Source organism: Pyrgilauda ruficollis, unplaced genomic scaffold (genome assembly GCF_017590135.1).
Source record: "Pyrgilauda ruficollis isolate IOZ18807 unplaced genomic scaffold, ASM1759013v1 scaffold161, whole genome shotgun sequence".
Classification (NCBI taxonomy): Eukaryota; Metazoa; Chordata; class Aves; order Passeriformes; family Passeridae; genus Pyrgilauda; species Pyrgilauda ruficollis.
Window position 1 is genome coordinate 1240847 of NW_024514876.1, and position 12257 is coordinate 1253103.

At 55.8% G+C, this 12257-nt stretch overlaps 1 protein-coding gene across 1 annotated transcript; it reads right to left on the reverse strand.

Annotated features, from left to right (window-relative positions):
- Positions 1-976: 976 nt before the first annotated feature.
- CASC3 (CASC3 exon junction complex subunit) lies at positions 977-11752 on the reverse strand. The gene is made up of 13 exons (XM_041462939.1): positions 11715-11752; positions 10329-10411; positions 9996-10033; positions 8447-8605; positions 8219-8370; positions 7658-7834; positions 6769-7454; positions 5233-5297; positions 4924-5038; positions 4251-4349; positions 3463-3677; positions 2229-2351; positions 977-1403 (listed from the first exon to the last, which is right to left on the reverse strand). The coding sequence occupies exons 1-13, from the start codon at positions 11750-11752 to the stop codon at positions 1362-1364; spliced, it is 1992 nt and encodes a 663-aa protein (XP_041318873.1). The 3' UTR covers positions 977-1361.
- Between the last annotated feature and the right edge of the window lie 505 nt (positions 11753-12257).

Sequence of the window (12257 nt, forward strand, 5' to 3'; positions counted from 1 at the left end):
GAAGGAATTTCTGCTGGAGAGCCAGGCATGGATGAGGGATCCACACAGAGAATGAGCAGGTGGGTGCTGGTCCCTCATCCTGGCCACAGATGGGGACGGGGTGGCCGAGCCACCTCTCGCTTGGTGACGTCCCCCTGAGGCAGTGCCTGCGCCGGCAGCTGGCGCGTCCCCACGGCGTCCCGGCACGTGCTCAGGAGAGCAGCAGGAACCGGCAGGAACGGGCAGGAATCAGCAGCCGGCCCTGCCAAGTTTCCTAACGCAATTTGCAAACGGCTGCGAGGACGTGGCCAAGCCGGAGCCGGAGCGGCAGGGCTGCTGGGATGCGGGATGCAGAGCGGCAGCACTGCGGCACACCAGAGCCAGCCGGGACCAGCGCGGCACAGCTGCGGTGACAGTCACCCCACGGGGTCAGGAATCCCAAAGGGGACACACAAGGCTGCTGTGAGGAAGCGAGGAGCTGGAGTAGGTCTGAGGCGCTTCCTTGTGAGGCCGGAGCCCAGCCCGGTGCGCTGGGGCGGGTTCCAAAACCCTCCACAGCCCCAGCAGCAACACCCAAGTGCTGGGAGCAAACCTGGCCCTGCCGAGCTGGTTTGGGTGCTGGCTGGGCTGCTCGGGCAGCGTCGGGGTGCTGGGTGCCCACAAGCCTCCTCCTCTCTCTGAGGGAGCGTGGAAACATCCCCTTGTGCTGCTGGGGGTGGCAGGGATGGGGGTCACCCTTTGCATTCCCCCCTGAGAGCTCAGAAACACCAGTTACCAACAGTTTGCTGGGAAAAGAATCTCAGGAGAAGCTCCTAAGTTAAGTGGTTCCTGCCCAGGCAGTGCATTCCTGACAGCTTCCCACGGTTCCATTGCCTTTCCCCTGCTCCAGAAGTGGCAGAAATCAACTTGCTAATTGAAAAGGGGATTGAAAAGAAGAACGAACTGGGGTGGGGGGGATGTCACTGCTGCTTACCCAAACAAATAAAAACAAAATACCCAAAAGAAACAAATCAGCTTTACTGAAGGAGCTGCTTCATTCCTTAAATAAAAACAGAGACCACGATCAAGCCAGCGGAGTTTGACATCCCAGGAGGGAGAGGGGAACGTTTAGTAATGGGAAGAAGTTGGGAGAAGTGGCCAAGGACCGACTCAGGGGTTGGTTCTTTGGCGGCCCCAGCACGGGGGAGAAGGGGAGTGGGCAGCAGCGAGATGGATTTTGGGAAGGCACCACTCAGGCCATGGGGTAAGTGCCTGGTCCTGAGCACAGTGCAGGTGGCTCATCCCGCTGCCTCACCTCCACGCAGGGAAGGAGCCATTCCAAGGAGCAGCTTCCTCCTTGCCGAGGGGCCGAGTCTGGTGCTGGGATTCCTGTGGCCGTGTCCCTACGTGTTGCTCCTCTCCTTTGATTTTTCACCTTTGCTGTCCTGGGAGGGGGGAAAGAGGGAAGAGCAGCAGAGGTTTAGGGCCCCCCAAACCCCTGCATGGGGGGAACAGTGTAATGGCTGGGTCATGCCAGCAAGAGCCCACCCTGGTTGGCAACCCCCAACACCCTCCTCTCTGGGCACAACCAGCCCCCTGTGCCAACCTCTCCTCATGGTTCCAGATTTTTCCATCACGAGGCCTTTCCAGAGCCCCTCCATCTGACAATTTGCTTCTCAGCCCTCTCCATGTACAGGAACCCACCAGCACATGCCTGCCCGGGTCTGGGCTTGCTTGGCTCCCATACATGAAGAAGGTATGGAAAGGGAAACCAAAAACACACATGGCATTCCAGCACGCTCACACATGCACAGCTCACAGCACTGGAGCAAGGAGATCATTCCCAGCACAGGGAAACATCCTAAAAAACCTTTAACTCTACTGCCTGTATTATCTGCTGAGTTCTCAGTGTTTATCCTTGCAGAGAACTCCCTGCCTCCTAGCTCCTCCAGCCACGGCTGGATTTTTCCCTCTCAAAATTGTCCTATTTTCTACCCTGAGCAAATAAAATAAAAAAAGAGCCAACTTCAGACTTACTTTTTACGTGGTTTTAGTTTTAAAGATTTAAGTAACTCAAATTAACTGGAGCCCTGCTTACCACCTGCAACGAGAAGCTGAGGTTTGGGACAGGTCAGAGATGAGACAGTTTGAGATTTCCCCTTACAACAGAACAACGTTATTTTTTTTTGGGATGGGAGAGGGAACTGCAGCCTCACACACACACCAGTGACATCACACACACACAAGGAGCAAAGGTGAGGGGATGGTACCTCTGGAGGGGGTGGCTTGATGGTCACAGGCTGGGACGTCCGGCGGGGCGGGGAGGGCTTGGGCTGCACCTGCTGCTGGACAGTGTTGTAGTAGGTGACCCCCCCATAGACCTGGGACTGCGCCTGCAGGAGCAGCAGGATCAGAGCTCCGGGCTGGGGGGCCCTGCCAGCCCCTCCTGGCACCCACTGGGGCTGGGCAGCTGCCCCCAGCCAGAGCAAAGAGGGGCCGTGCCCCCCAGAGATCAGCCTCTGAAGCCTCTTGTGTGTCCCCATCCCTCACCAACGTGCCCCCATTCTGGCAAGGACAGGACACAGCCTGTGCAGATGGGATTCCCTCACCCTGCAGTCCATGGAATGTCTGAACTTCCCAACAGCAGCTTTTCTGCTTGGGCACAGCTCCCCTGCACATTCAGCCCTGCAGCCTCGAGGAAATCTGCCCTCAACGCAGGGTGAGGTCCTGCTGGGATGAGCTGGAGCAGTGGGAAGGGCAGGGACGGTTGGGAGCTCAGGGAACATGCAGCTCTCCAGCCTTCCACAGCGTGTCAGCCCTGCTCCAGTCACAGCCTGTCAGCCCTGCTCCAGCCACAGCACCAGGATCTGGTCTGCTCTGGTCTCATCTGCCTTTTTAAGGATCTGGTCTGATCTGTCTCCTCAGGGATTAGGTCTATCTGCCTCCTCACAGGGATAAGATCTGGTCTGATCCTCAGAGAGATCCAATCTGCCTCCTCAGGGATCTGATGTGATCTGCCCCCTCACAGGAATGTGACCCATTCCCTGCAGGATCTAGTCTGATCCTCCTCCTCAGGGACCCAATCCAATCTGTCTTCTCACTGCCCAGCAGTGACCTGAGCAGGGCAATGGAGCATGAAAATCCATCCCCATGCTACTCACACCAGCCAGTCCCCAGTCTCATCTCAAACAGAACTGACTTCCAAAGCCATTCCCAAGGTACCCTTGGCTCAGCAGGGCCCTGGAGGGGCTGTATCCCTGTTCCATAAGGGAACACCTCAATTCCATACCCCCCCAGGACAGGACTTCACCCACTGCCTGCCACTCTCGGGGAGCTCACAGCAGCCATGAGAACAATCCTTTCTGGGATGCCAGCAGCATTTCCCCACGGAGCAGCTGTGCTGTTCCACATCCTCTCCCAGGAACACCTCGCAGAACACACCCCACACTCCACAACACCCCACCTGCTCCTGCCTGGGAAGGAGCCACGGCGCATCCGGCTTACCTGCGTGTTGGAATAGAGATGAGGAGGGGGCGGAGGGGGCAGAGCTCCAGGGGGGTAGGGGTAGCCAGGATTCCCGAAATTCATCACTCCAGGGGCGGAGAAGTAAGTAGGAGTGAGCAGCTGCTGCGGCGGGGGCTGGCCCGGGGGCATGGACACTGGTGGGGGGTAGAGGCCGGGGTTTGCCATGGCAGGGGGCGTCTGGTGGGGGTGTAAACCTGGAGGTGACAGGAAGCACACCGATGTCACCCAAAAAGCCAGAGCGTCCCTGGGTAGCAGCAGGAGCTGCTCCAAGGGTTCCCTGCAGCCCCACGCTGGGGAGGGAGCAGAGAGCAGAGCACAGCCCCCTCCCCAGTTCCGGATTCACCGGAACCAGACACGGCCCCGTGGTAACTCCACTGCAGGAAACAATTTGTGTGGGCAAGCAGAGAACGTGTTAGACAGCTCCCAGTTCTGCTTTTTCCTGAGCTACAGGGCCAGGGAGTGAGGAACCAGCCCAGTGCCCACGGAAGGGAGCGGCCCAGCCTGCTGAGGCCCCACAGGGACCTGCAAACATCCAGCTGGGAGCTGCCAAAGGTTCAGTTCCCCTTGTCCTGCACTGCCTGGAAGCTCCAGAAACACCTATTTTTTCTTTCCTTAAAACTGATACTAGTTCAGCCTCACTGCAAGAAAAAGCAGGTCTCTTCCATGTTGTAGAAATTAAGGAAAATGGATTCCCCTCTGTGACAGAGGCTGTGGGAAAGCAGAGCTCTCTGTTCCCCTGGTCCAGGGGTGTCCCACTGGCTCCTCACCTGGATGAGGGAGGTGCATCTCCGGCTGCACAATCATCCCTTGGGGCGGCAGCGGGGCTGGGTTCTCACCATGGGCGTAGATTGGTCCCTGGAATTGTACTGCAACAACACATGACAGGCTGTGAGGAAAAGCTCCATGGAATTTCATTCCCCTGCAGCCGGGCACACACAGCCCAGCCCGCCCCGAGGGCTCCCACGGCACACAGAGGCTCCTGGGCTCACAGATGCAACATGCTCCCTAAAGAAAAGCCTCCTACTCCCTTTAGAAAGCAGGAAAATACTCAGGGAATTTCTTCTCTAACACTTTAAATGCTGGAGGGAATTCCTAATCCATCCCCAGTTCTGTTCTCCCCATGCTCAAACGTCAAAGACCTGATTTAAAGTTCAATTTAAATCCCAGTTCTCGGGAAGAATTGGGGTGTCCTAAGAGCCCTGGCATAGAGAGGGGATAACTCTGAGGATAATTCCATGGGTTTAAACACAACCAGGCAGGCTCCCAGCTGCCATTTAGACACTGTATGAGAGGACACAGTGCCACTACAACAAACAAAAGAGAAGACAAAGTCCCAACCCTGAAAGGAATGGGGGGAGATCTCTGTTCCAGTTGCTCAGCTCCGAGCACACATGGAGCAGGGATCACATGGAGCCACAGGAGCAGGAAGGAAACACTCACGTGGGTCGTAGTAGTGCCCTTCCACGATGCTGATGTGCATGGGGGGCGCAGGCTCTGGCACGGGGGGTCTCTGCCGCTGCGATGAGTAGCGCTTCACACGGCCCCCCGGCACAGCCTGCGAGAGTCCAGGGATCAGGGGGGCTGTGGGACACCCCCCAACACCCAAACCTCCCCTGGGTCACCCCCAAACACCCCCACAAGGGAAAGGCTGAGGCATCGACAGCCTGTAATTACCACTACCCCAAAGCAATTAGAGCCCGTGTCCCGCGCGCCGCGGAGCCGGAGTCACGCTCCGGGATCACGCGTTACCATCTCCTCCATCCGGTTAAACTGCGGTGGTGGCCCAGTTCCCACGTGCATATGGTTGGGAATACCTGAGGAAGGAACAGACTGGTTATTACTGTGGTTTGTGTTGGTTCCCAGGCTGGAGCTGCCTCGCCCGGGGGCGTGGCTGTAGCTCAACTCCTGCTCCCATGACATGGAACCTTTAGACTTCATGGCCACAGTGATTTTAAATATTTTGGGATAAATTAGAGGCTGTTGTGGCGCTGCACATTCATTCAAGGTGCTCAGCAATGCCTAAATCCTGCTTCAAAACTAAATCCCCAGCTTGAAACTCAGGTCCTGCTCTGAGCTCTGTCTGCTGAGACACAGATCTCTTCCAGGTGGATCAAGGATCCATGTGGAATCTGAAGCTGCAGTTTAAACCCTCTGCAGGTGTAAACACTTTTATCACAGCCTCCTTTGGATTCCAACAGCAAACTGAATCCGTTTGAATTCACAGCAAAGTGAATTTTAAAACATGGCTTAAAACCACAGTGCCAAGGTGATCACAGATGATTCCAAGGGAGTGAAAATGGGTAAAAGAAACACAGGAAGTGCTCATGGATCACTGACAGGGATACAGAATGGACTGATGGCACCTAAATGCTTCCCAGAATAACTCCTCCCTCCTCTGCTAGGGACAAAAAAGGGACAGCAGAGTCATCATCCTTCTCACAGCAGAACATGATCGTGTACCTGCAGCCAAGAGGTGGCCTGTGGGAAATTTGGGAAGATGCTTCATTTTTGTGCATTAAAAAAACCCCTAAACCAGACAATCTCATCACTTTTGAACTCTCATCCCACTGTGACGTTTCCAGCCTGTCCAGGGGTCTGTTCTCACAGACTTCACAGTCCCACCAGTACCAAATGACTTCTGGTTCCATGACCTCAACTTCACAGACTCTTATGAAAGCAGCAAGTCGCCTCCTTCTCCTTGCTCCAGTTTTGCTCCCCTCGGGAAGCATTCTAACACTTCCCAGAACAATCTCTAATTCTGCAAAGGGATAATTATACCTGGATGACCTCTCTGTGGATGTGCAACTGGAACTGTCCTCAGCTGGCACCAGAGTTACTCTGTCCCATGTTCCTCCCTCCTCCCAGGCACAAAGGGATTTGCCAATCTCAGCCAGGCCTCAGCTATTGGCAATCAAATCCCAGAGCCAGGAAATGAGCTGATAAACAGGAAGAAGTTCCTTTCTGCTCCGAGCAGGACACCACAGAGCCAATTATTGATCCTTATCTCGTGCTCTCCTGCAGCAGGGGTCAGTCTTGCTGTGATTCACATCACAGGGAAAGGATCCCTTCTATCCTTCCCAGCCCTAATTCCATTCACCCACACAAAAATGTTTAATTTCCCTTTTCCTTTGCTGTTGTATCCATACTGCAGCACATTCTCAGCAGGAACCACCACTCTGCACCCACCCTGGGACAGGGCTTGGACAGAAACAGCTCAGCTCTGACCAACTGCACAGTTCAGGAGGCACTGGGCTGCTGGAAAACCAGCAGGCTGCTCCCACTTACCCCTCAGCTCCCGGGGCGGGATGAACTGGGACTGCCCCGGGCTCCAGTTCTGCTCTGTCAGGTTCATCTGAGTCATCTCCTGCTCAAGTCCATCCACGCTGGATTCCACTGCTGACTCCCAGTTGCTCTTGGCTGGCGGGGGGGAGGTCTCAGCTGGCGTGGCTTTTGGAATCACAGGAGCCAGCCCCTCAGAAGCAGGCACTTCCTCTGCCAGCTTCCCTGCCTCCCCAGCCTTGACTCTGGTCCTTCTTGCCCGGGAATAAGATTTCTTCTCCACTGGTCTGTCCGGTGGTGGCTGCACAACATCAGCACCTGTGGCTTGGTTTTCCAGAGCTCCCTCCTCCTTCCCAGGGCTACCATGGACATGTCCCACCTCCAGCTCAGGGGACGTGTCCCTTGATGGGCTCTGCTCTGCGTGCTTCCCACGGTAGCCACCCTCCTGCTTGGCTTGTTCCCCGTTCCGGTGCAGGACAGTCGCCTCTGAAGCCCGGTAGCCTGGACGGGTCTCCTTGTAGCCCCCCATCCTGGGGTAGTTCCTGGCAGAGGGCATCCTGCCAGCGTTGGCAGAGCTGCGGCTGTTGAAGGACCGTGGGGGAGCCGAGGGGCTCTTGGCACCCTGGTGCCTCGGGGGCTTGGGGGGCCTCTCGTTGGACCAGTTGGGGTCTCGTTGAGGGGGACTGCCAAACCTGAGGGAGAAAAATAGAACAATTCATGAGAAAGAAACCCTTGGGTGGGAAGAATCACTTGTGTCAGGAAACAGCTTCCCAGCACCCACATCTAGAAACCCCAGGAACATGGTCCCACATGACAGAGCTTTTCCTCTTTAGATCTCCAGACCTGGCCCCTCTCCCCAGGACAATCCAGGCCCTGGTGTGACTCTGGGGCTCACCGTGGCTTGCGCATCCTCCGGGGTTTGATGTCGTCGGGGTTGTGGGCTGAGCGGATGTCGTACCCGTACAGAGCAATCAGCTCCTGCCTGGTCTTGGGGGCCTGCTCATCCTCACGGAACTTGTCGTGTTCCCAGCGCCCCTCGTCCTTCCACAGCTTCCGCTGACGGCCCTTTGGCCTGGAAAAGGGACACAGGGAGAAGCAAGGGGCTGTAAGGTCAAGATGTGGTAGTTTTGAGCAGTTCCACACAGAGCTTGAGCATTCCTGGGGCAGGGAATGCACAGGAGGCAGCATCCTTCCTTCCTCCTGCTCCTCCTGCCCAGCAGCTGCTGGTGACCCACTGCTATTTGGGAAAAGCAGCTGGAAGAGTCACTGCTGCCTGGCACAAGGCTTTTTTGGTGGGTTTTGTGCATCACTCCTTCAAAACAAAGAACTGAAGTGTCCTGCAGGACATAGCAGCTAATGGAAGCACAGACTTCTCAGTGCATCCCACTGAAGCTGCCAGAGGCTGGTCTGGAAGCTGGCCTGTCCCTCCCAGAGCCCCAGGGGGACACTCACATACCTGACCTCTTCCTCCTGCGTCTGCCCTCGGAGGTCATGCTCAAAGAAGAGCCCCTTGCGTGGGATGTACGCCGGGTTCTTCCGATCCTCATCGTCATCCAGGTGCTTGGGAACCTTCTTCCCAACTTTCTTCTCCACAGGCTCCGTGCTCTCCTGTCAGAAGCAGGGAGCTCTCACCACTGCAGCAGTCCTGCTGCCAGCCCCCAGCCCGGAGCCGTGGGACACCCACCTGCCCGTCCCCGCTCTGCCGCTCGCCCGTCACCGCTCCCTTGGGATCCACCTTCTCATTGCCCTTCTCCCCTCTGGCTGCCGACTCGCAGGAATCGTTGCTGTCCTGCTTCAGCTCCACCTTGGAGCTTTCTTCCTCGCTGTAATCCTCTTCCTCTGCCTGGGAGACACCCAGTGACTCAAATGTGCTCCGTTACCAACAGATATGTCAGGAATCTCCCCAAATCTGGAGTCAGATCCAGCAACAGATTGCCCAGAAATTCCCTCAGTTCTGGAGTTAGATCCCTGCTCCAGCTGTTAGACACGACTCTTCCAAAGCAGATGATTAGCCCCTAAAATTCTTCCTATCCCCGTGTTTTTACAGAAAAAGCAAAGGTTAAACCCAACCTCTCTCAAGAGAGGGAGGATCCAGCAGGTTTTCTGGAATGGAGCTGGGATCAGCTGCCCCACAAAGATGTGACATCCCACCACCCCAAAAAGGCTCCTGCAGACTGGGAAGACTGGTGATCTCAGGCCCTTCCTTCCACACTGAGGGCCCGGATCCAGCCAGGGCCACGTTTCCAAATTCCCTGGAGTTCCTCAGCTGACTCACTCTGCTCAGGAGCATGACCTGGTTTCACCCCCAGGAGCCTCCGGAGGCTGGAGCCGAACTAAAAATAGCTCGGGGTGATTAACCAAACCCTGCTCCATTTTCCTCTTTCAACACAGCCCTTGCACATCGGCTGCTCCTGGTGTTTACGCTGGGGAAGCCCAGGCTGGGCATTATTTTTAGGTACAGGAACAGAGTCATCCTGGCACAGCAGTGATGCAACAACCCCGCTGCCTCCACTGGGAGCCTCCATGTGGGATTCCAGGCTGGAAGAGCTCTGGGAGCTGCCCCAACACCTCTGCAGCCTGCAGTGCTCCCTCCTTGTTAATACCATAGATTAATTCCCAAACTGAGATTAATTCCCAAATAAACAGCTTGGATTTCCTCTGTCTGGTGGTTTGGATGGTCTCTAGCCACTGTTTCCCTCAAGATTCGCAAAACACAGATGGATTTTCCTTAGGAAGCCTTCTTAGGCACCAGAACTTCTCTAAACTCCTTGTAAATCTCAAACTTTAGAGTTCTGAACTAAAAATCCAGTGGAACCTGCAGCCCCCAGGCACGGGTGGGATGGGATTCCTTCAGCACCCCCCAATTCCCAAAGTGCACCCCCCCTCCGGCTGCTCCCTCAGAACAGAGGGAAGCCCCTGGGATGCTCCCAACCACCACTTTGCTTTTGAATTCCAACTAATTAAAACCCAACAAGCATCCCACACTCCTCCCACGCCCTTCCTGGCCATGGCAAATCCAGTTCCCAGTGCGAGGAGCCAGGAGGGTTTTCCCTTGCACATGCTGGCCCTGCACCCTCCCCAGCAGCACAGAGACACTGGTCCCAGTGCCAAGGGCTGGGAGTGGGGGAGGCCATTTCCTCAGGAGACAGAGGAAGAGATCCAAGGACACAAACTGGGTTTGTGCTGAAATTCCATGGGAATCAGGAGCTCAGCAGGACAGAGATCACCTTTACCTCCGAGTCCTCGGCGCTTTCGTAGTCAGAGAGCACGGCTGTGGGGAGGGAAGGGAGCTGGGGTCAGGGCAGGGCTGGACAAGGCTCCTCTGCCATGGGACCAAACCCCTTCCCAAAGGGAATTCAGATGCCAGCACCACCCTGGATCAATGCCACAGCCAGCTATGGGGAGCAGGGAAGAGTTTAGGACACTGTCCCTGTACCCCACATTTGCCTGCTGTTTACAAGTGAATATTTGGCATGGCAACAACCACAGGATTGTTGGAAAAGCTGTTTTGTCTGGTTTTTACTTTTTTTGCACATAAAGAACCCTGCCCAAGAGACATCACTCACCATCTCCTTCAATGCCATCCTCACTTTCCTGCAAAGAGAGAAAAGTGAGGGGTGTTAGAGGAGGGGAGGGCAGCAGCCAGGTCCTAGTAACATGGAATAATGGATTCACAAAACCACAGAATAATGGAATTGTTTAGATTGGAACAGATCTTTAAGATCAAGTCCAACCTTCAAAAAGCACAGTCCCATGTCACCACTAAACCATGTCCCCAGAAGCCACATCCACACTTTTTGTACACTTCAGGGAATTGGGCAGCCTGGGCCAGTGCCTGACCACCCCTTCCATAAAAAAAAAAAATTATCTCAGAACATATTTTCTTAGTATCTACTATCCTAATACCTTTTCCTAACAGCTGTTCTTTTGTCCTAATGTCCATTTTCCCTAATACTCAGCATCCCACAATCCCACACACGGTAACAGCAAGGTCTGACCCTGACCCTATTGCATCCACCCTTGGAAGTTCAGTTCCAGCGACCAAGAAGAAACAAATTCCAGGCTCCCAGAGCCTTTCTAAGGCTCCAAGAACCTTCTAGAGCAGCTGCAGTAGGGAATATGGAGAGCAAAGCACAGTCTGCCAGTGCTGGGGCTCTCCAGGGAACGAAGTGACAGTGACAGGGGAGCCAGGATCCCTCCCTTGGCAACCAAGAGCCAGGGAGAGGGCAAGAACAGGGAATAACAATGAGAGGCTGAGCAGGACCCAGCTCAGGGAAGAGGCTGGAAGAAGCCAACAGCTCAGAGCAGGAAAAGTGCTCAGTAAAACTGCTGCCCAAGAGAAGCTGTGGCTGCCCCATCCTTGGAAGTGTCCAAGGGCAGGTTGGACAGGGCTTGGATTAAACTGGGATAGTGGAAATTGTCCCTGCCCATGGTAGAAGGTGGAACTGGATCAGCTTTAAGGCTCCTTTCAACCCAAACCATTCCATGATTCCAGCGTAAACACAAAGATCAACCCAGCTGTACAGAAAAAAACAACCCGACCAAGGTGACAAGATAAACCCAAAACCACCACAGAAAAACACCCAGGGAGCCAGGGGAAGCTGGAAATAGCCAGCCCTGGAACCTAAAACAGGAAAGAGCTGGAAATAACCACAATCAGAACCCAGACCAGGAGGGAATTGCGCCTGGATGTGAACTGCAAGAACAGAACTGCATGGTGGGGGGAGACAGCAGCACCCACACCCCCCTGCCCTTGCTGCAGGGACCCCAGGAGCAGGGACAGCACCCCAGGAAAAGGGACAGCACCCCAGGAGCAGGGACAGCATCCCAGGAGCAGGGACAGCACCCCAGGAGCAGGGACAGCACCCCAGGAACAGGGACAGGATCTCAGACTGGAGAGATCCAGGCACAGGGAGCCAGAGCCCCTGGCCCTGGGGGGCTGCAGTGCCCACCTGAGGCTGCCCCAGCCCAACTCTCCCGCACACATCATGGGGGGGTTCACCCCAATTCCCCCAATTCCTCAGACTGGTGCTCCCTCAGCTCCCCACCCCCCACTTTGTCCCCAGTGTCCCCACACGCTGCAGGTCCTAATATCAGTCGCCCCGACACCAGAGCCCCCCAGCCCTCACGCTCCTCTCCAGGGCCCCCTTGCAGACCAGGACCCCTCTCTCAGCGCCCCTCAAAGAGACCAAAACCCTTCTCTCAACCCTCCTCAGAAACCAGAACCCCTCTTTCAACCCCCCTTAGAGACCAGGACCCCTCTCTCAGCCCTTCCTAGAGACCAGGACCCCTCTTTCTGCCCTCCTCAGAGACCAGGACCCCTCTCTCAGCCCTCCTTGCAGACCAGGACCCCTCCCCTCAGCCCCCTCCCTGCCCTGGATCCTCAGTGTCCCAACTCCCCCGCCTTCCCCTCGGGGTCCCCAGCCACCCGAACATCCCTCAGTCCCCTCCCTCCTTTCCCCAGGACCCCCAGCCTCCCCCCGATTCCCCCAGAC